The sequence below is a fragment of the Labrus bergylta genome, chromosome 17 (assembly GCF_963930695.1).
Source record: "Labrus bergylta chromosome 17, fLabBer1.1, whole genome shotgun sequence".
In the NCBI taxonomy this organism is placed as follows: Eukaryota; Metazoa; Chordata; class Actinopteri; order Labriformes; family Labridae; genus Labrus; species Labrus bergylta.
In genome coordinates this window covers 23,290,027-23,313,009 of record NC_089211.1, presented here as the reverse complement: position 1 = coordinate 23,313,009, position 22,983 = coordinate 23,290,027, and the positions used below count along the sequence as shown (strand labels likewise).

Genomic DNA, 22,983 nt, shown 5'->3' with positions numbered 1-22,983 from the left:
TAAATATGTTTTTTTTTTTTTTTTTTTTTTTACCTTTTAACCAACAGTTGTCCTGTAACAGTGTAAGAGACGGTGTAATGAATGGGGTGGATATGTCAGCCAATCAGAAACACCCAGGAGGGCGGAACGAACTTGTTGATAATTCTATCTGGCGTCGACTCCCAGTGCGCAAGCGCAGCCCCCGGGTGACGAAGATGGTGCTCATCAAGGAATAGTGAGTGTTAAATGTTTTTTTAAATGGCATTTTCGCGCATTTGAAAGACTCAATTTTACGAACATCGGATCTTAACTGTACGGTTAAACGTTCGTGTGTTGTGTAGCGCTTCGGTGGCTCGATTACAGCCCCGTGAAGCAGCTTTGAGAAGGGTGGATCAGGACGTGGATAACGGAGCTCACCGGTCTTTTTTAGGCGTCGCTACTTCCAGCTAGCGCTAGCTCCCGAGTTGTACCAGCAGAGGGGATAATTAGCTTCTTAATGAAAATGAATTACATAAAAAAAAGGCTTTACAGATTACCCCTCAAACAAAGCGTATTTATGTTGTTAACGTGGCTTCAACTGTTTAACCCCCCCCCCCCCTCAGCGTTAGCATGGCTAGCTTGTTAGCATCGCCTGTAAAGTAACGTTATGTTAAGCTTCAGTCCCGGGACTGACAGATTAAGGTTCCTCGGATTTACCGTGAATGCTAGCTGGCTACGTTAGCTGCTAGTATGCCAACCTAACACTAAGCTAGCTGCTAAGTTAAAGCTCAATGCAGCAGGCTCTCCCCCCCCCCTCCTCAGTAACACACAGCAGTCATACCCTTCAAGCTAATTACTTTGTTGTCCCTAGCATCGATGAGTTAGCCCTTTAACTGGGCGGCTAATCGGACCATAATAATGAAACTGTCCATTCATCAAAGCTGCCAGTACATCTGTTATACTGGGATTTATTTTTAGTGGCTTCTTCTCCCCGTTTTATCTCATTGAAGCTTGCTTTCAGTTTGTAGGAAACCTGTAATGGTACCTGTTGTAGCCTGTGGGTGTAAAGGTAGCACAGGTTAAGTCTCTCTCCCCCCCCCCCGCTGTGCTCTTTTATTACTTATTTTTTTACAAGGTGAAATAAAGTGACAAACAGGTGATATATAAATGAGGCGCAAACAGACAAGGTCAGGACAACGACTCCAAAATACAGTAAAATAAAACAAATAAAGACATCAACAGACACACATCAGACTACTAACAGAAAAACTACAAAACTGTATGAAATAAGATAAGATATACTTTATTCATCCCAGCAGCCAGCATACATACAAACACACAACACAACACATATATACAAACATATCCCACCCATACATAAAAAAACATGAGCCCACAATACAGTTTGATAAATGCAACTCAGGCTGAAGTTTAAATGTCTTCTGTCCTTACTTAAAGGGGAGTCGTTATAAAGTGTAATTGCAGTCGGTAAAAAAGTATTTTTAAATCTGTCCTTTTTGCAGCTTAGCTGTCGTAGCCTCCCACTAAAAACACTCTTTTGTTCACACACGAGATTGTGTAAGGGACGCATGTTATTGTCCATAATGTTCAACGGTTTCTGTATCATCCTTCTCCCCATCATACCTAAGAAAGGATACAAGAAGTGAAAGAGAGAAGGTGCTTTAAGGAAAAGCTAAAGACCCAGCTCTTTCATGAATACCTACTAACTTAATGATGATGGTCTCCATATCATTGATGATGATGATGATGGTAATGACGATGGTTTTTGTTTGATAAACGACGACTTATAAGATGGTTTCTATACTGATTAGAGCTCTCAAGAACTGCCCTCAATGTTGTGCTTTGCCTCTGGTCACTTCCTGTCAGCACCTGTGTGTCCAATCAGACTCAAAGCTGATCGTTTGCTCTTACTGACATTGTTCCCTTTTTTCCAGATCCTTGCTTGTGTTGTTCTTACTCTCTGATGTACGTCGCTTTGGATAAAAGCGTCTGCTAAGTGAATTGTAGAATTGTAGAAGAGAGTTGAGGAGTTGAGCAGTGTGTATGGTATGTGTTAAATATGTTGATGTTAAACAATGTTGTGGTGTGAGAGTGTGTAATGATTATGTTTTAGCAGGAGTTGACTGCAGCCGGGGTTTTGGGTTTGGTTTGAGCGTTATTTGATTGGAGGGGAGGATGGAGGGAGAGGCGCCCCCTGTGCTCTCTTGTGTACACAGCATTAGTGTTAACTTAATTCACAGCTTCACCTAAGGTGTTAACATTTACAATCAAAGTATTCATGTGTCTCTAAATCCTAATTGTATTTTACTTTAAAAAACATTGTGTGTTTCTACAGCTACAGAGATGTCTATCCATAGTCATCTACCAACAAAAGATGCTGACCTAATTTGTTTTTAAAGCACGATGTCAAAGTTTTAAATTGGATAAGATACCGACAAAACTAGAAGTCCTGGACACCCAATATTTGGTGTTTTCTTTTTTAAGACGTCAACAAACAGGCATCTCCTGCACACTGTCTAAATTGCACAAAAACATTGGCAACCTTAGGTTTCCGAAACATTGCCAATGTTTTTTTGTGCAATTGCGACAGCATGCAGGAGTTTGCGTGTCATTTTTAATGGGTTAATTCTTCTCCTGGTTTCACCTGTCTTGTGAAATAGATGTTACGCTTTGGTACTATTGATCACTTGAAGAGCAGAGATTGTAGCATTTCAAAACATGTGTCAAAAAATAAGTATGGAAGTATTGACATTTTGACGACCTTATTACTAAAGTACTTCTACAAACTGTGTTAGAGATAATGGTAAACCTATACAGTAAAAGATTAAGCACGAAAATGAAACAGAATTAAATGAAATGGATGAGATCTTTGTCAGGAAAAATAATATTTCACCAGTCAATGAAAAGCCATTCATTTTAAGCCAATTTTCCCCAAATCTAGTTTTTAAGGAACACTATATTCACTATGTTGTTTATTTAATCAATGAGCAAACAGAAGCCTAAATCAAATCCCGTCTCTACGTGTTCAAACTGTCATAAATATGGTCACTTAAACAAATCTAATTGAATAGAAGGTTATAATATCCATAAATTTAAAAAAAATGGGAAACATTTAGCTTGAGCCTAGAACTTTGAGATCGAAATGTATGACTGAATCTTCAGGAGGTGAAGAGTTCATTTAGTTTAAGTGTTGCTAATTCATTACTTGGTGCTACCCGCATATAGACGTGATAAACCCAAAGTACACGCAGGACAGCGCAGTCATTGAATGTGTTAAAAGACGTTACATCCTGCATTAAACATCATAATTTGAAAAGCCATGTAGTAAAAAACCACCATGAGGAGGTTCGATGCTTATTTCTGACCTCCTGGTTTGAATTCAGATTGATGGGATTGTTTTATCGTCCAAGTCATGGGACGAGTTTACAAGAAGTCCACACAAATTAGTTCTTTCTAGGGTCGTCTCGATACCAGAATTTTAAACTGAGATGTGATACCAGTTAAAATTAAAGGATATTTATTGCCATTTTGATACCAAAGCAACAAAAATAGGAGTCCTCGGCTTCTAATATTGCAAATTTACTTGTTTTGTATTTCCAAAAATTGCAGGCAAAATCTTGCACACTGTCTAAATCTCACAAATGGGTTCGGCAACATTTTGGTTTAATGGCTCTCTCTTTCCCTCAGCGTTTGGTTAAAGTGTTGGTACTTTTGGATACTATCGATCATTAAAATAACACATTGTATCGTTTGAAAACACTCAACAATAAAAAGCGTCGAAGTTCTGTTCAGCACAGAATCAAATTCTTCAGTTGCACATGGGAGTCGACCTGCTCAGAAAAAGGAAGAGTTGTTATCGCTGTTGTGAAACCCACCTTTGGTTATGATTTACAGAGGGACATTGCACTATACATGAGGGTGCATTAGGTCTGCTCTGCATGTAATGACATGTTTGCAATATTGACAAGCTGCAGATTACTTTTTGCTTGGTCGTAAAATGTTAAAAGAAGCTCACTATTATTTTTAAAGGCCTAGGAAGACTTATAAGAATTGACTGTGTTGTTCTCTATATTCATGTTGCAGCCATTTATGTTTCCAAAATGAGCAAATCATCACTTGTGATTAGTGGGATTAATGACAGTAGGTTGGTTCCTCTCACAGCATCACAGTAGCTGCTGGGCTGCAGGGGTCTGTGTTGTCTGCTGAGGCACACAGAGGTCTTCCTGTAGATCTTACATAACTACAGGTTTCATGGACTACTTCAACACTAGATCTGTTTCTGGTCAGCCCTCTAGTTCAAATAGTTTAGCTCTTTATCATGAGACAAAGTGCAGACCTCCTTCTCTGCTCCTGCTGATACAGCTCTGCATCACAAAGTGACTGGAAACATTTCATTTTGGTTAGGATACATGCAGGACTCTCAATCATTAGAATGCAGATTGTCTTTAAACAATGTCTCTTTCATGCCCTGATCGCTTTCTTAACGGTAAGTGATCAATAACTTGTTAATTATTAACACGTAGTTGTAAGCTGAACTAGAGAACTGGATCCTTTCGAGTGTCGCCTCTGCAGCGAGCCTTACAACTTTTTGGTCTCAAATTCTTGTCCTGATTAAATGTAGTTCATTAGGTTAACCTTTCTGTGTCCTGTAATAAATCTAAGCTGATGCTACAATACTTTTTTGCAACCACTTCCATTGAGGCTTGGAGTTAATTTGACAGGAAACCCATGTGAGCAAGTTGTGGTTTGCCTGATTAATTTCTTAGCACATGCTAAGCTATCTCGGTAAACAAACGGGTGTGTAGACTTCACTCAGACCGAAAGCTCCCAAGATGTAATCACCTCTGGTTTAATTTGTTCGCTCAGTGTGTGTCGTGTGACTGGCAAACTTTAAAATCTAATGTAGTGGTTGCTTTTGTACAGAGCCAAAACCACAAACTCTGCACTCTGCCTTTTTTTGTTTTTACAGTTGTGCAACTTTGTTCCTCTGGTTACATTTCTGTCGGTGCCAAAATCTGCATGGGCCTGTGTCACAATTTGATTTATTACTTTTTTTTTTTTAATGTTTATTTATATTTTAAAGTTCTCTCTGTTTCAAGAAGAACGTGTCCAAGTGATGGCTGAAGCCTTTGTTTGTGTAGAAGAATAAACAGTGGTGCATGGTGTGTGTGAGCTGGGGGATGCCCATGGGGTGGACATTTAGATGGATCAACAACTTTGCTAACAACTCTGATCTTAACTAGTTGTTTATTTTAATTTCCTGAAGCCCAAGATGACATATTAGCCCTTTTCATACTGCGTGTCCGTAGCTCAGTTTTTTTCACTTTCATATTGGTTCTGCCTCCATGAGATTCATACTGAAGGCGAAACATCACATTGAAACTACAGACTGAATAGGTGTAACGACTCAAACGGCCGTGTGGTCGATAACATGTCAGAAAATGATTAATGTAGGTATCACAAACCTCAAGATGAAACCCTCAAATGTCTGAATCGTTTATGTTCTCGGAGGAAGAAAGAAAACACAAAATATCAACTTTTATAAAACTTTTACTTGAAAATGTTGATTGTTAATATATTAAATAACAGCCTGATATAGTCGTTTATTGATCTCGTGGTGGAGGGCTCTTTCTGCCCTGAGTTTAACTCGTCAGTCTGCACAGTTTGCTCTGCACCTCCAGGAAGCTTCATCAAACACTTTCTGTTTTTGTGGAGGGTGGGGTGCAGAATATGTCTGAATAGTGAGAGGAGCAGGAAACTCTTTATCTGTCTATTTACTGTACTCTTTGAGTTAACCTAAATGGCATAAGAAAGCACAGGCTGTACTGCTATCTCATCTCTGCATAAACTGTAATCTATTTATGGTTAATAACTTGAGCTTGTGTATGCAAGAAGAGTCTTTATTTTCCCTTATTACAAAAACTAGACGCTGTAAACTAAATGTCCACCCCTTTTAAAATGAAATAAAGCAGCAGAGAAACATGACGCATCAAACTTAATTTAAGGCTGGATTGATGCCGTGCTAAATCCTTATTATTAAGCTAGAGATTGTAAATGTTCTTAAAATATTCAGTGTTCAAGTTTGAGAAATGCATCCCGATGTTGTAAAATCGATGAGTCATCGTGTTTAGTAATCGTGATCTCAGTATCAATCAAAACAATCCTGACCTAATCGAGCAGCCCTAAAACATACTATCTCAAAAAAACACTTTTATTTCCCAGAATTTCAACATTCAGATATGAAAACAAAATGTTCCTTTCTCCTTCTTTTGTCCATCAATCATAGTCGGAGTAAAGTTTATTCAAATAATGCTCCACCTTCTACACTATATCAGGCCTCTCCGTGAACTCCATGCTTGTTAAACATTTTTTAGTGCTTAGTTGTTGTGTGAGAAATCCCAAAAACATTTTGACAGTTTTCCTGAACATTGTTTTTTCTTCAAATGAGACCACTAACTTCTGCTCCAAATCCTTTGGGTTTCAGTATTTTTACGTCTCTGTTTGCACACAAATGTGTTCAACTCTTCTCTCTCTCTCTCTCTTCCTTTCCTGCCCCACCCCTCCCTTGTTTTTCCTCTCACAGCCGCGTAGTGTTGCCAGTCTCTGTGGAAGAGGTGAGTGAAACTTCAAACCCTGAACTCTTCAGATTCAATCCTCCAGAAATATATATACACATGTTTATTTTCTTCCATGTTGACTCACGCTGTCACCTGCAACATTCTCGAGGACACAATAGTTTTTGTTAGCCTCACAGCCACAGACGAGTTGTTGTGTTTGCAGGGAGAACGTTGGCTTCTGTGTGAGCCCGGCTCTTTAAACTGTGGACTCTTTTTTTTTTTTTTTTTTTTTTTTTATGAAATTGCACTCCCATGTAGCCTGAAATATCGACAACGTTCGGTTCAGTGAGTCCAGACCCCACCGTGAATATCCACTGACATCACACACTGGCCTTAATTCACAGCCCATTCTGCTGGAGGATAAAAAAAAAATGCTGTGGCTGGGATTTAAAGCTTTGACTTTTTATGAGACACAACAAGGCAGTTTTTGTTTTAGGCATAGAAAAAAAGGATTCTCCCCAGAACAAGAGTTTTTTTTGTTTGGGTATCCTTCACTTAGTTTTATCAGCAGCATTAATGTCCCGTCATAATGCAGTAATATTCTCCATCATATTTCCAATCTCAAAGGATCAAAGTTTATTTTGAAAAGCATTAAGGATGGCTTTGCTTTAGACTTTAGAAAAACACGTATAAAGCTTTAATTGCGCTCGACCGCGGGTTGATAAAAGGACGTTTTGAAGCCTTAGTTTGAGTTTAGAGATTACGTCATCCTAATGAATCCTGAAATACAAAACATCAAAAGACTATAGGTCAACAAGAACATACCTGTTTATGAGCCTCACATAGGAAGTTTGAAGTCTACTTTATGTATTTAAACAGAGTACAGGAAGGTGTTTTTTGCAGTCTTTAAAACAGTCACATTTTATTCTGTCCACCTTCTAATGTCTGAGTAGAATCTCTGAGGCCGAGGCAGGTGCTGCATCACTAACAGCCTTTGCCTATTCTAGCAAAATAACCACAGGTTTGTGTCCCTGCTGCTCAAAGTCATTTATTCTCTGTGTTGTTTCTCTTTTACTTTCTCCCAGTATCAAGTAGGGCAGCTGTTCTCCGTGGCTGAGGCCAGCAAGAATGAGACGGGAGGAGGAGAAGGCATCGAGGTGCTGAAGAACGAGCCTTACGAGAAGGATGGGGAGAAGGGACAGTACACACATAAAATATACCATCTAAAGAGGCGAGTCTTTGAAATCACTCCAGCTTTAAACTCATTAATATGTTGTTCTTGAGATAAGAAAATGTTTCTGTTTTTCTTTGTAACCTGATTGCAAGAAAGTCGTTTAAGTACACGACGACTGGAGGTTCATAGACGGCCTTTATTGGAGGGATAGGACAGTGGATAGAATCGGAAATCAGGGAGAGAGGGAGGGGGGATAACATGTGAGAGGGGCCGCCTGCTTGGAGGACTACAGACTCCGTACATGGGACGTGCAAACTAACCACTACGCTACTGCTGCCCCCAGAACTTTAAAAAAAGAATATATTGTAGGGATGGAGTGAGTATTGGAGTCAAAATGTTTTCTCCAGTAGATTGATCAAGCTGACAGCTGCAGACATGTGTAATGACTGCAACGTAATCCTTGTAAAAGTTCTTGTTTCTTGTCACTGACGAAGTGTTGAACAAAATGGCAGAACTGATCCTACAGAGGTGGACCTCTTTGTTTAAGAATAAGATCTTTTTATTCTACACCAGAAATGGCTTCATGGCTCCCTTTACAGCCACCAGGCTCCATTGACAAAACAGTGTTGTCATTTTCACTCATGCACAAAACTCCTGGAAACTTCGTGAAATGTTCCGGGTTTGAACGCAAGCGGCAAAATGTTGTATGCCGACTTTTACTTGTAATTTCTGCTAACCTCCGTGTGAATGTTACGCTTGGAGTCTGGGCGAGCTGTTGTGACAACCCAGCAAGAATTATTCAGGAAAATTCACGCGAGCGAGTGGGAGGAAGTGATGACGTTAATATCTTGTGACAGGCGCACAACTATAGACTGTATGCATGTGATCTCTGAGCACGTAGTGACACTGCTTCATTCTGTTTTCTGTCTGCCAGTATGTTCTACTTCACTCTTTTTTGTGATATTATGAATATGTTTATCTACAAGTCATAATTGCATCAGAATCTGTTTCTTTTTCCGTCACTTCCTGGTCATTCTTTTGACATCATGTCCTGCCTTCCTGAGACCCCTCCTCCTCTCTGAGGGGGTTGGTCTCTCACTGTGAGATGCATGTGTGAACAACCGACCGAGGGGCAGTCTGCCTGAAAATATTTTAGAAATGTCCAAGAGAGCGTCTATGAAAACAGTTCAATTGTACCTGTTAAATAAGTGTGTGGCTGATTTACCTGTCTGAGCAGTAAGTTAGCTCCTGGTTTAATGTGACTTTTGCTTTTTAAAGGGTGAGAACATTATTTGAACACAATAATATCACATTAAGTTACTAACAGAGGCTGCAGTAGATCATCATCTCCCCTGCATTGTGAGGTTAAAAGACTGGTGTTGATGGGGTCAGTTGGTTTTGAACGGACGCCGTAAAGGCTGTTTTCAACTTCCACGTAAAGCATCTTAACTCTTCAACAAAAAACATCAGTCTCTGTAGGAATCCTCCACATCTCAGGAACAAGTAACTGAAATATGGCCCTGAAACACGGTGCAAACTGAAGTGGTTACAATCTGAAGCTTGATTTTTTTTTTTTTTTTTTTTGATGAGCAGACACTTAAGTTTGGTACACACTAAAAGATAAACGGGATAATTTTGGACCCAATAACCCCCTTTCAGACCAAAGTCTTGATTATCTGATGGGTCCAAAGATTATCTTGCCAGATTCTCCTGTGGTGTGAGGTTTGTTAAGAGTGATTTTAACCTCCTATTTCTGCTGGGAAGACCATCAGGGTTGCACCGATTTGAAATCATAAATATTAAACATGTTTAAAATTGACGCTTAGAAATCCTGTTGTCTTGGGAGAACACCATGTGGGATCTCTCACATTTTCAAAATCATTGACGATTTAAAAAAATCTTGAACTGTGTGCCAGCCCTGAACATTTTTACGACATTTACGGCAGCATATTCTACTCTAACCCAGCCCGAGAACAGGAGATGCTCGTTCAAGATTAAAAATGCCGAGGGTTGTTTGGCAGGGGTGAACATCGATTGGGGGGTTGACTTGCTAAAAAAAGGGAGCTGGGACATTGGGACTCCAAGACGTTGAGTCCCACATGAAATCAGAATAACACAAACTCTGCAGGGTGCAAACCTGGTCTTCATTTTCCAATGTTTGGGGTCTTAAGAAGTCTTAAATTGGATTTTAAATTAATACTGTGCAGAAGCCCTGATTTACAACCGGATTCAATTTCCAGCTTCCCATAAAGCTTCTTTGTATCTTCTACTTAAAAAGTCTTATCGTTCATAAACTCCGGCTCCACAAAGTTGGCACCGCTCTCGGCTTTGGCCCGGCGCACCAAACAAGTGACATAAGTACGTTAGGCACATAAAACCAGGGAGCTGGCTCCGGACGTGTTTGTTTGTATCACAGGAAACTTTAAACAGCCTGCCGCCAGCTGTTAAATCTGACAGTGGACTTTTTTTGGCAGGCGTCTTAACGGGACGTTACACATGGGGTGGTGATGAAGTCTCTGCTTGCCAAAAAATAAGCCGCCATTTTACTGAACCAGTCTTACCTTACTGCACACACACACACACACACACACACACACACACACCATCCCTGCATGGTGTTTTCCATCTTTGAACATAACGTCTCGTCTCCACAGTAGAGTCCTGAGACCCAAATGATCGGCTAAACGGCTGGGGGCTTTGCAACTCAATCAAAGATGTAATATCCAGACTACATACAGAATAATGAGAACTGAACTACAAGAGGTCCTTATCTTTGCACCCCCCCGCCCCCCCCCCCCCCCCCCCCCCCCCCCCCCGCCAGGTGTTTCCTCCTGCTTCGGCTGCCCTTTAAGTACTTTCTGACCAGTTCTTTGATTTTGCAGGAAATGGGTGTTAGAGTTTTTTTTGCATGAGGGCTTTCATCCTTTGGCTGAGCACCAACAGCAATAAAAAAAGAAGACAATTCATCCCATGTTGAATCATAGAAGCTATAAAATGTTTTCTTCAGCTCTGAAGAAATGTTCATTATGTTCGTTAACACAGCAAGGCTGAGGTTTTCAGGACATGGATGTGAATTCAGACCTGATTTGTCTGACTTGTCGTTTCTCTTCTTCTCCTCCTGCAGTAAAGTCCCGGGGTATGTGAAGATGATTGCACCAGAGGGAGCTTTAGTTTTTCACGAAAAGGCTTGGAACGCCTATCCATACTGTCGCACAAGTAGGTTACCTCTTCTTTTCTGCACTGTGCATGCATGTTGAACTGACATTTACAGCATGTTTTATAGTTTTCTCAAAGTTCTTTAAATGTCTTGATGATGAACGTAAAGCCTCATTTTTATACTTCTTCTAATATGTTTTTTTTTGTGTTTTCTTTCTCCCTCCTTCCGCTGCAGTTGTGACGGTGAGTGTTTATTTATTTAACACATTTAAAGTCTCTTTAACAGCAAAATGAATCTTCATATCTTCACAAAGTGCTCTGGAGGCTTCATGTCTTCTTAACTCTTACTCTGAGTTAGGTCGCAAGCTAAACTGCATTTAGCACCCTGACCAAGGGGCTAGGAGGCGGAGCTTGAACCCCTACAGTCTATGAATGAATCTAGAGAATCCTCACTTTATGCATGACAAAGGAATCAACGCACAAACTGTTATCTGTTATGAAACTCCTAACACTTCACACATGTTCTCGTAATTCAATTCTGAAAATGTTGGTGTGCAAATCTATTCTGTACTATGTTCAGTTTCGGTGTTAGCTGGGTCAAATGTAGCCACCCTAGCAAGAAGCAAATCATTCCCATTCATTCAGGCAACACTGTTCAACGAGCGAATACTGTAAAATAATTGGAGGATAAACAGGAAGTGCATTAGGAAAGTGAATATTTGACGGCACTAGTGTGTAATCATTTTGGGTTTTTTTTAGTACCGCTGTGGTTTTAGTCTCAGGATCGAATTTAATTTATTTCAACAAAAATGTAATCAGTGATAAAAGCTCTCCTAGAATTCTCTTAATGGACTCCTCCAAGGGAAATATTTCTCATTCTAAGTACCGTCCTACAAGTGTTTTTTTTTCCACTCCACGGAGCAGATTATCACCTCACGACGTAAACCGAAAGCTTCCTCCTCAAAGTTCAGTGACGAGAAAAGAGCTCACTTTTGTGCAAAGTCAAAGTGCAACCAATCTGCTTTTTACACGCTATATTTCTGCGTATTCACTTCACACCAGAGTACAAGGAAGTCACTGATGACTCCCTATTTCCTGTGAAACGAGCCGTTGTTTTTTTTCTTGGGGTAAATTGCCGTTTTAAACGCTGCTGTGTCTTGGCCTCTGAGCTGGAGCTTTATAAAGAGTGTTACTACTGACAGTGAGGTTAAAAATAGGTGTGAGCCGAGCAGTGCAGCATCACTTGTGTTGTTTCAGTCCAAAAGTCTGATTGCTTAATTGGATTTAGCCGCAGGCCTTAAGTACATCTCTTCTCCATTCATGGAATTCTCTGCACGGTGTTTGCTGAGATCAGCTGCACCTGTTTGCATTCAGGGAAGCAGCTGTACCTTATTTTTTTAAATTCAGCTTATTTGAAGAGCTAAAGGCAAGAAAGATTCTTTTTCTCTTTTTTTATTTTTTATTTAAACCTTTGTGTTTCCTCCTGCTTTTCAGAATGAGTACATGAAGGACGACTTTATGATTAAGATCGAGACGTGGCACAAACCTGACATGGGAACAGTAGAAAATGTGAGTACATCGGAGCCGTAGAGGACGAGATATCCTGACTGCTGAACTTTATTTTTGTCCCCAAAAACACTCAGGCCTACATTTCCCACAATGCAATGCAGTGTCATTGTTTTATTCAAGCCTGATGGATGCCCCATGCAAAGTCTATGCTTCTTCTTTCTTATAATTCAAGAAATTAAAAAAAAAAAAAGAAATTCTGAGCCCAAAGAAAAAATAGGCCCAATGACATCACTATGACATCATGTTTTGTTTTTCTCCATCACTCTCTGTAAGCAGGGAGACAAACTCATCTAACTGTCCTAAGGGTTCAAATAGGTTGGTGCATGCACAAGAGAAAGTCCAGCTTTCAGGACATCTGTGTGCTTTATATTTGAATGCCATTTGATTAACACTAAACAATCATTTGAATGAGAACAAAGTGTAGACGACGTTTCCCTTGTCGCCTGTGTGTTGAGCTGAGGTTGACTTGTTCCTCATTCTCTCTCTCTCTCTCTCTCTCTCTCTCTCTCTCTCTCTCTCTCTCTCTCTCTCTCTCTCTCTCTCTCGCTCTCTCTCTCTCGCTCTCTCTCTCTGTGTATCAGGTCCATGACCTGGACGAGCAGACGTGGAGGACCGTGGAGGTGGTTCCCATAGATATCGCAAACAAAGAAGAAGTGGCAGCTGCGGTGAGTTGTTGAATGGGGTTTGCCTTTTCAAAACACCAAGGCAAGAAAAAATATTTTGTGCAGGCTCAAGTTGTGACCTGAAAACACAGCGTTATGTGCAGGTGCATGAAAGTTTCAGCAGGTTGTCTCCACCCTGAGGAGGAGTTGGGTCATAGAGGTTCCCTTAAAGTTTCAAATGAAGCTGCTTAATTCTTTTATCCAGATATGTTCTTCACTGTTCAAAAAGGCTGTCTTTCTTCTCTGAGTGGTACAAAATATTTAAACTGCATAACAAGCTGTCAGACAGTTGAAGTCTCACAGGCATCATCTTGAAATTATCAAATCTTACCACCCCGACAGGAAAGGGGAAGGCTGGTTCAAGCTCTGCAGCGTACCAAACTTATTTGACTGTTATTGGAGCATAGAGGGAAAGTGGGCGTGGCCTAGGGCAGGCTGATAGTTGTGTGTTTCTCTTGTGGTGGTAACGGTATGGTGTGAAACGGTAGTATACTGAATTCCTCAACGTGTTCTACTAGGATTGTTTGCTTGGATATTTATGATGCGCTGACTCGGTTCCTTGTTAGACAATTACAGATATTGACAACACAGGAGGCCGGTTAAATCTTCTGATTGTAATCGATTACTCTTGACAGCTCTACAGTACAAATAACTAGGATTTTAGCCATTCATGATCACAGGACTTTTGTTCTTTTCATTCAGAATAATTTAGAAGTATCAGTCTTAAAATCTCCACAAGCTCAACAAGGGTATGCCAGCGAAAGTTTTGCAATACTGATGTGTAATCATAGTGTTTCCATCGGATTCTGCACGTGCCTGTTTTGTTGTTTTTTTCAAGATGACCCTGAAACCATCTCCGCGTGTTCCCCGCCTAATTTAATTTCTTCTGCCAGCACAGGCACGCAGAAACTCAAAAGATGCCTATCTGCTTACTCAGACGGCTTCCTCCCCTCCGTTGAAAATCAGACCACTAAGACTCATCAGATGACATTTCCCATCCATGTTGAGTCAGTGAATGACTCAGTAAAAAAACCCATTTACTACTACCATCCCGTCCAGCAGCTGGTTCATTATTCTCCGTCAGTGGAACATCCATTTCATTCATGTTTTATTGAGCACTATTTTCTGTCTCCACTCCAGTTCTTTGGCGGATGAATCCAACTTTGAGCCGCGTCACTGAACCCTCTCCTCAGTGCACGGTGGCAGCTGTCACTCTGTAATACCTGAACCTTCATGTTTGTCGAGGTTTAACATCTTAACAAGAGGCACTAAGCCATTTTCTGTCCTGATGGGTCACAGTTGTAGCTGCGTTTCTTGTACTAGCTCGTCCGCAGTAATGACTTAAGTGGATCAGTGTTGAGGCCAGGGCTTAATCTGAACGTCCATCTGCTCCAGGTATTCACCACTCCTTCCCATCAGTCCTTCGTGGATTAAAACAGCACAGGGAGCTGGGAGTTGAGGGTTGGTGGAAGGGGGGGGCTTGTAGCCAGTGAGGTCCAGAAACACACCTGCATTTCCAGCTCATGGCCACAGGGGACACTAAGTGAGTGAACAAAGTGAGCAAAATGAAAATGCTACAATATGATACACATTAGAATTTTAATTGATGTTGATATTTTAGGGCTGATGCCATTACAGATTATGAGTAGTTCATGAGAACCATATTTTGGACTCCGATATGCATTTTCAGTAAAAATTTAAATCTTTCTGTCAACGTTTTGGAATATTGCAAACTCACAACATAAGATCCAGAGACTCCCCTCCTGCTCCAGGCTGCTCTCATCTCTGTGCATGTCAGCGTCACCCAGGGGTCAGTGTTGATTGGCTATTACTCGTGTGATATCTGGCCAATCAGATAGATCAGAGTTGTGGGCGGGACATTAGGTGATTTAGGTTGGTGAGTGCAAACAGAGCCAGAGGGAAAGACACACCTGTAGAGCAGGGCGATCAATAAATAAAACGCTGATACAGATAATGGGAAAAATGCCAAATAGCTGCCCCAGGCCGATAATCGATCGACCTCTAATACACATATGTGCAGTGCTGGTCTGAAATGTGCCAGCAGCCATTTGTTGGCCCCAGACCGGGCTTTCTGCAGCAATGCAATCATTGAGATTTAGTGTTTTACAGTGAGTGGACTAAAGAGCTGCTCAGCTTCACACTCAAATCTACACACCCTCAACGATCCGTCCCCACTGTGAGCATCCTCAAGAACTCTGCAAGAGGGCTGTGCATTCCCATTAAACACATTGCAAAAGTCTGAATGAATTGTGATTCTTTGTCATTCAACATGTGAATATTTTACATGTTGAATGGAGGCCTGGGTATAATGGTAATTTAGCTGCAGTCAGCTGAAACCAGCAATAATAATAATTTTATTTGTGTAGCATATATCACATAATACCTCGGATACATGGATGAAAAAGAGAAAAAACTTTTCTTTAACTTTGGGGCTGTTGTGATCAGGTTCTGGGATCTTCACTGGTGGAATGAGACTCCCAGCTCTTGACACAGTGCGACCCACATCGTGGTGCAGAGCTCCTGAAAGAAGCAGCTGTAGTCGATTTGTTTGTTTTTTTGTTGCAGGATCTTGATTTATTTTTTTTTGTTCTCTTTCAGGATTATAAGCCAGAGGAAGATCCGTCTCTTTTCCACTCAGAAAAGACAGGCAGAGGACCTCTCGGCACTGAATGGAAGGTAACAGACCGCCACAGAGACGGGAAAGCGGAAAAGCGATGCAGCATAACGTCCGGTGTGAATCCTCTGTGTTGTGTGTTGACTGTATTTTTCTCTCTTTGCAGAATGAGATGAGGACAGATTGTCCGTACATGTGTGCGTACAAACTGGTCACCGTCAAGTTCAGATGGTGGGGTCTGCAGACCAAAGTGGAGGGCTTCATCCACAGGGTAATTATGAAGGGGGGGACATTTAGACTTCATAATATTTTAACAAAAGTTCATTTTACCAGGACTTTAACTTGTGCAAGTGGCCAAAGTTGTTTTAGTTTTAGTCAGCAGAGGGCGACATGGCTATGAGAAACTCACATGAGTAAAGCAAAGCATCATTTAAAGTTAACGAGGAAAACCTTGAAGTACCAAACATGCAAACAAGAGGCCTGCCTGTTTTTTTTCCTGTTTCTAACCACCTGTTTCTTGGTTTCATTATGTGTTGCTGTCACAGCAAGAAAAGCGTATTTTCACCAACTTCCACCGCCAGCTGTTCTGCTGGATCGACAGATGGGTGGGTTTGACCATGGAGGACATCAGGCGGATGGAAGAGGAGACCCAAAAAGAGCTCGAAGAGGTAATCAACTCTCAGCACAACTATCCTGTCAGACTTTACACTGGACCGTCCTGCCTTCAGTCTTTATAAAGTCATAAAGGTTTTTGGAAAATACCTAAGTTGGATAAGAATAATTTCAGACCTAGAAAGATAAAATTCAGATCTAGGAAGGTGCTTGAATTCAAATATTATGAGAGAAATGGTTTGAATTGAACACTATCTGCTCTTTTCATGATTTACTTTTTTATTTGTAACGGGACCCGGTATAGTATTAAACATAAATGTTGCTATTTGATGCTTTGTACCAGAGTTATCTTAGAGCTAGTTTACATCTGCAGTCCCTCGGCAGCACTAAGTCCTGGTAGCCAGAAATCTTTAGTTTTTTCAAATGTGAACAAACCTGTTGGTTCTGAGAACTTCCTGGTGAACAAAATGTAAAGAAGGGAAACACCTGCATGAACATTTACCAACATAAACCAGTGGATTTTATAAAAAGATCACAGCAGGAATGAAGGAATTGAGTTCAGTTGCATGAAAACCAACATTTTCCTCCGCTCTAGATCCTTTCTTGTGTTGTTCTTGCTCTCTGATGTACGCCGCTTTGGATAAAAGCGTCTGCTAAGTGAATCGTAGAATTTAGATGTAATGAAAATGTTTTGCTTTAGGAAACAGGGAAGTGTTTTTAAATTGGTGAATTTGCCATTTCTGGTTGGGTGATTCAGTGCATTTTAGGGGCGCAGATGGCCTAGTGGTTTTGTTACGCCCCGTGCACAGAGCCTATAGTCGTCCAAGCGGATGGCCCAGGTTCAAGTCCGGCCTGTGGCTCCTTTCCTGCAGCTCATTCCCCCTCTACCTATCCCTGGTTTCCTACTCTATCCACCGTCCAATCAAACAAAGGCAAAAATAAATCTTAACAAAAACAAATAATTTGAAAGAGTTCAGGTGTTACAAGAACAGACAGGTTTTCTATTACATGTGTACAGAAGTTAAAAATAACCAAGAAGTTCTTGTTGACTGATGTGTGTAAGAGTTTTTACAGCTGGAGACGACACAACACGTGAAATCTTCCCACTTTAACCCTTTCACTCCCGACTCTCACATCAGATGCGTCAGAAGGGAGATGTGCGAGGCACCTCTGCGACAGAAGAGTAGAGCCCCCCCCCGCCGCTGTAGGTCAAACTCTAGAGGCAGGCTGAGTAAGTCTGCTCTGAAGGAGGAGGAGAGGTGGTGGTGGTGGCGCTGCATGGATCATTCTCCACCCTGTTCTTCTTCACACTGCTGTCCGACTCACCTGTTTTGTTTTCAGCTCTGTCCTGCATGGCGTCGTCTTCTTTCCATTCTGCTCTTGGTGTTTTTTCCAGCTCCTGTTCTTCAGACGTGGTTTAACTCACCCAGGCTGACGTGCTGTTAATCTGCTGATGTGATCCTGTTGTTTCTCAGTTTGACCACATTTAAGGAGCATGCAGACATTGATTAGTCTTTGGGTTTTGTTGGGTAACATTTTGTCTAGACTTTTCATGACCGTCATCGTTCACGCAGCAGTGACGCAACTGTCTTGTTCCCTCGTTTCAAACATGGATGATTTATGAACATCCTCTTCATTTATATATATTTACATCTTTAATCTTCACATATTAGGGATTATTCCTGATCAAATCAACCATGAACACTGGTACATCAAGAAGTTTATATGAATTTTATAATTTCCCTTTCTTTACTGTATTTTCATGTCAAACAACACAAAAACTCAATAGTAGCCTAAAGCTCCCAATATATGATCTGTTATAACTATTTGGCAACCAGTTCTCAGTGAGTATCAAATAGTGTTTCTGATAAGCCGACCTCTAATTTAATGTCACTGTCTCTTTTTATGGAGTTCAGGACTACAGTTTAAAATGTGGGGACGCCAAACACCTGTAAAAATGAAAAGTTGAATATTACAGTTTTCCCAGATGACATTTTGGTCAAAATAAATGTTCCTTTTTTGATCAGCAAACTTTTCAAAACCTACATAAGCACTTAATACAGTATTTAAAAGAATGAAAGCAGTGTTTTAGAACAGATGGAATTCCTTTTTTCAAATTTTTCCTTTAAAAACAGGAAGAAAAAAAATCCTGCTACCTTTAACCACAAATGAAGAACAGGAACGTCTTCTGTCTCGTTTTCTTTCTCTCTGCTGCTCATTCATTTTTTAAAATGTTGTCCCATGTTTAACGTTCACTCATCCTGCATGCTTCACTTTGTTTTCCTCCTCACGTTTTGTTATTTTATGACAACAACTAACCTCACTGGATTGTTTCCCCCTCTGACTTCCTGCATGTGCACAAACTCTCTCACAGACATAAAAAAAATTGATTTCTTCTCCTACGACGTCACTAAACGTTTTGTCCTCTGCCCCCCCGCAGCTGCGTAAAACAGGTCCGATTCGAGGCACCAGTGCTGCTCATGAGCAATGAGGCAAATCAACCAAACCCTGTCATGATGATGTCATCAGAGACACGCCCACCACCACCACAACGACGACGATGATGATGATGAGGAGGCGGCGGCGGCCCCCGTCGTCGCTCTCTTCTCCTGTCTCACATGATTCATCGGGGGGGTTTGACACGATTGGTTAACAGTACTGTACAGCTCCTTTTCCCCCGATCACAAGCCTCCTGTTCACTCAGAAAACAAACAAACAAAAAAAAAAACCATGGTTTTGCATACATATAAAAAGAAAAAAAAAACTCTTTGCACAGAACGTAACTTGCCTGATATGTAATTGTTAGTTGATTATTACAATGGGGCTTTGTTTTTATTCAGGTGTGTAAACCGGGACTCAGAAAGTCAAGCCTTTTAAATTCATTAGAATGTTTTTTTTTTTTTAGCTAAACAGGTTCCCACAGAATTTGGTATACGATGACTTTAGCAGGTATTGGACCATTTATCTCCCCCTCTTTTCCTTGTATTATAACTGTCCGTCTCTACCTTACTCTCTCATCTCTCCCCTCATTATTGTCTATATTCTCGTCCTCATGAATCTTGTCTGGATCTCCTCCCCCCCCTTTGTCTCACCCTCCCTCCCCTGTGTCTGGCAGTCATTCGGGATGTGTTTTTCTTTCTTTTTATCGCTTTCATTCAGAGGCCAATCCATGCCTGATTTTTTTATTTTTTTGGGGGGGGGGGGAGTCAAAGCAAATTTAATGCATGATGGGTAATTCTCCGCTTTTTGTTTTTACATTTTTCAACATGCACACCGGGCCTCCTCTCTCTCTCATCACACGTGCATGTGATATCAACAGCGACTCCTCACTTCAAACTGTCATTGCATGCGTGCAGTCCGTGCAATGCAGCTTTTGCTCAAGTGGATTGTTTGTGTTGATCATAGAGAGAGCTCGTTGGCGCCCCTCTTAGGAGAGTCTGTACAATACACCTGTGTGTGTTAGCGTGTGCATCTGTGTGCTCGTTTGCGTCATCAAACTGCCTTCGAGGACTGTCGCTTCTTTTTTTTTTTTTGAGACCGAGATGGAAAAAACGTTCATATTAACTCGAGGCTTCCAGTCGAGCGTGCCTCATGCTGTCGCTGCATGTCCTTTTTCTCCTCTTGCTAGGGCTTTCACTGGACGGCCTCCGCTGAAGCTTTTTTTTTTTTTTTAAACAAATGAGGATGAGTGTGTGTGCGTCGCTGCAAACATGAATCAACGTCGTTTTTTAAAAATATATCTCAAACTACAGCTTCTTCTCTCAGAGCACAGGGGTCCAGGCAAAAGTTGACAAGCATTCTGGGTGTGTAGTCTTAGTTTGTTTGAAAAAGTTTGAACCCATAAGTAAATATAAATTGAGGTTTTCTTGACTGTTTTTTTTAGAGGGGATGAAACGGCTTTTTAGCGAAGAGAAAAACAGACTTGTACAGTTCAGATTGGCGTCGGGTGGTGTGCTTCAAGCCTGGTGGCATCTTATCCCCCCCGCCCCCTTTTTTTCCCTTTGTTTTCGTCTGCTTCGTTTCAAGGGTTGTTGCGATCTATCACGGCTGACATCATTTTTGAGCATAATGCAGATCCGGTCGGGCTTTAGGTAAAGATATTTGTGGTGTTTTTTATGATCATGGCGTAGCTTAGTGCAGTTACACAGCTTTGTTGTTTTTTTTGGATCAGGTATGAGTGTGTAGGTTTCGTCGTAACCTATCTATGCGTGGTTTAATGTCAGACAGGTTTTAAAGAGAGTTCTAAGTGTACTTTTTAATAGGCCCATTATAGAAATGGACAAACTGTACATACAAAAACACTGACTTGAATGGGATGTTCACAGCTACTACTACATCGTCAGGTCGATTATTCAATACTGTACTGCTAACTTAAAATAAGTTATAAAGTTTTCAGAGCAGTGATGTCAGCTCTGCAGACGGTGAGCGGTGTGCTTTCCACGTGTTGTCGTCACTAAAAAACCATGGTTAAACTGTACCTCATCCATGCTTTATGAATGTACAGATAGGCAGACAGGAGGTGTCGGTCTTTGCAGGATGTTTCTGTGCGGACATGTTTCACACCTGTACAAGCATGACGTGGGCCTGTTAGTCGTCAGTACATGAAGAGAGATTCACTCGAACAAGTCTGGATTCTACAGAAGAGGATTTGGGACCAAGCATAAGGGTGTGAAAAATCACAGGGAGGAAGGTTTTTATTTTGCATTGAGGGGAATAATGTTGAGATGTTTGGAATGAACTGAAGGTGTAGAATTAAAAGGAAAGTTTTATTTCTTGCATTGAGGAGAAAAAAAGGCAAATTATTAAGGAAAGGAAATTCCATTGTTTACTTCAGGAAATCAATCAAGAAATTCTTTCTGAATTTTTAAGACTTCATGAAAATGTAACTAAAAGTTGAAATGTTAAGTATTAAGTTAAAACTTTCAATTCAAGTGCCAGAAAAACAACCATTTTATGAAATTATGAGAAGAAAACTGAAATAATGACTTTTTTAAATTAAAAATCATAATCCTCGCTTCAATTCTTGTCCGACATGCTCTCTATATTCAAAGTTGAACATAATTGTTGTGACATTTTCTTCTTTCTAAATGCTCAAATAATTTAACAACAACAGTCTGATTCTATTTCATGTTATTTCTGACACTTGCTTTAAAAGCTAAACTTCAAAACACTTAAATTGTCTTATTCAAAAAGGTCCTTTCTCTGATCTTTTTTTATCTCATAACTGGAACTACTTATAAAAACTCAACTTCTTCCTCTGGATGCAAAATAAGAATTCATTAAAAATCCTGTGTTTTCTTCTGCTGACGCCTGGTCCCGATAATCTCTGTAAAATTCAGATCTGCATGCTCTACACTTTTTCTATTTTTCGTTACCTTTTCTTTTTTCTTGATTTTTTTTTTCTTTTCTTTTCTTTTTTCCTCCGTTGGATCGGTGCGTTTTGAGACGCTCTCGAACTGCATCAGACAAGAAGGGAATTCCTTTTTAAAGGTCGACCTCTCCTCAAAATCAAACTGAGTTCAGCTCGACCTCGGGCTCCTGACGAGGAGTGAAAAGCCTGTCTGAGTTTGATGGTGACAAGCGGCCCCGGCCTGTAGACTAGAGTAGACTGTGTGATGTTCGGTTTTGTAGCATTACCAGGGATGACTGTGAGGGGGAGGGGTAGAAGCTTAGGGAACAGATGGAGTCCAAAATACTGTTTTTTTTTTCTTTAATGTAATCATGAATAAGCACTTGCAAAATCTACTGTTTTCTTTCTTTTATGTTTTGTTTTCTTTTGTTGTTTTTGGAAGACAAAGATTCACAATGTATTCAAGTTTCTCTTTTTTTTTTTTCTGATAAGGCAAAATTCAGGGGAATTAGTCGTGAATGTATTACAATTAGTTCCTCTTTTGTTTTCTTTTTCACGGCGTCCACGCTGTGGCAGAAGGTCTAGACAATGGAACATAACAGAATATCTAATAAATTTGAACAAATAAGAGAATCGACGTGCCGTTTGTTTTTCTTTGAGTGTTTTGAATGTTTCTCTCAGGGTGAACATTTACTTTTTGTTTTGGGCTTTTAAAACCTTCAACACCTTACCTCACACCACATCTTGGATGTCAACAAGACATCGTATGCAGGTAAATCATTTCCCATGAATTGATTGCAAACACTGAAATATTTACACACTCATACAGTTGGCATTGGAAGAGGGCGTGGATGTTTATCTGGCATAAAAGAAGCAATAACAATGTAGAAAATCCTGCATTTAAAGTAACAGTACACAAACATCAATAAACACCTTGGGGTCAAAAAAGAAGAAGCCTTTATGCAGGATGACCCATTTGGGAATAACTTCACTGTGAAATACATTCAAATGTAAGATAAGTACCTGTTGGACCTGGTGAAGGAGGGTTAATTTAACCACTTTATATATTTTATCAATTCTAATACTTTCATTTTTGGTTGATTTTGTATTTCCATCAATCCAAATAGTTGCTGATTAAGTCACTGAATCTGACAACTCTATGTAGTGGATTCAAAGTTTTAATAGTTTACTTTGAGTTGTATTGGTGGGGAATCTTCTCTACTTGGATAGATAAACATTGTCACTAAGCCAACCCTAGAAATGAAACATGATATATTAGCAGGTAGGAA

At 40.5% G+C, this 22,983-nt stretch overlaps 1 protein-coding gene across 2 annotated transcripts; it reads left to right on the top strand.

The window, feature by feature from the left end:
• The first annotated feature begins 172 nt into the window (after window positions 1-172).
• On the top strand, window positions 173-21,293 carry pitpnb (phosphatidylinositol transfer protein, beta). Of its 2 annotated transcripts, XM_020652960.3 has the most exons (12): window positions 173-214; window positions 6,563-6,593; window positions 7,622-7,767; window positions 10,835-10,926; window positions 11,102-11,109; window positions 12,361-12,435; window positions 13,017-13,100; window positions 15,717-15,794; window positions 15,899-16,003; window positions 16,278-16,400; window positions 17,484-17,575; window positions 18,785-21,293. In XM_020652960.3, the coding sequence occupies exons 1-11, from the start codon at window positions 195-197 to the stop codon at window positions 17,529-17,531; spliced, it is 810 nt and encodes a 269-aa protein (XP_020508616.2). In that variant the 5' UTR covers window positions 173-194; the 3' UTR covers window positions 17,532-17,575; window positions 18,785-21,293. The 2 variants fall into 2 exon arrangements, with proteins under 2 accessions (XP_020508616.2, XP_065821702.1); XM_065965630.1 differs by lacking the exon at window positions 17,484-17,575.
• Window positions 21,294-22,983: the final 1,690 nt, after the last annotated feature.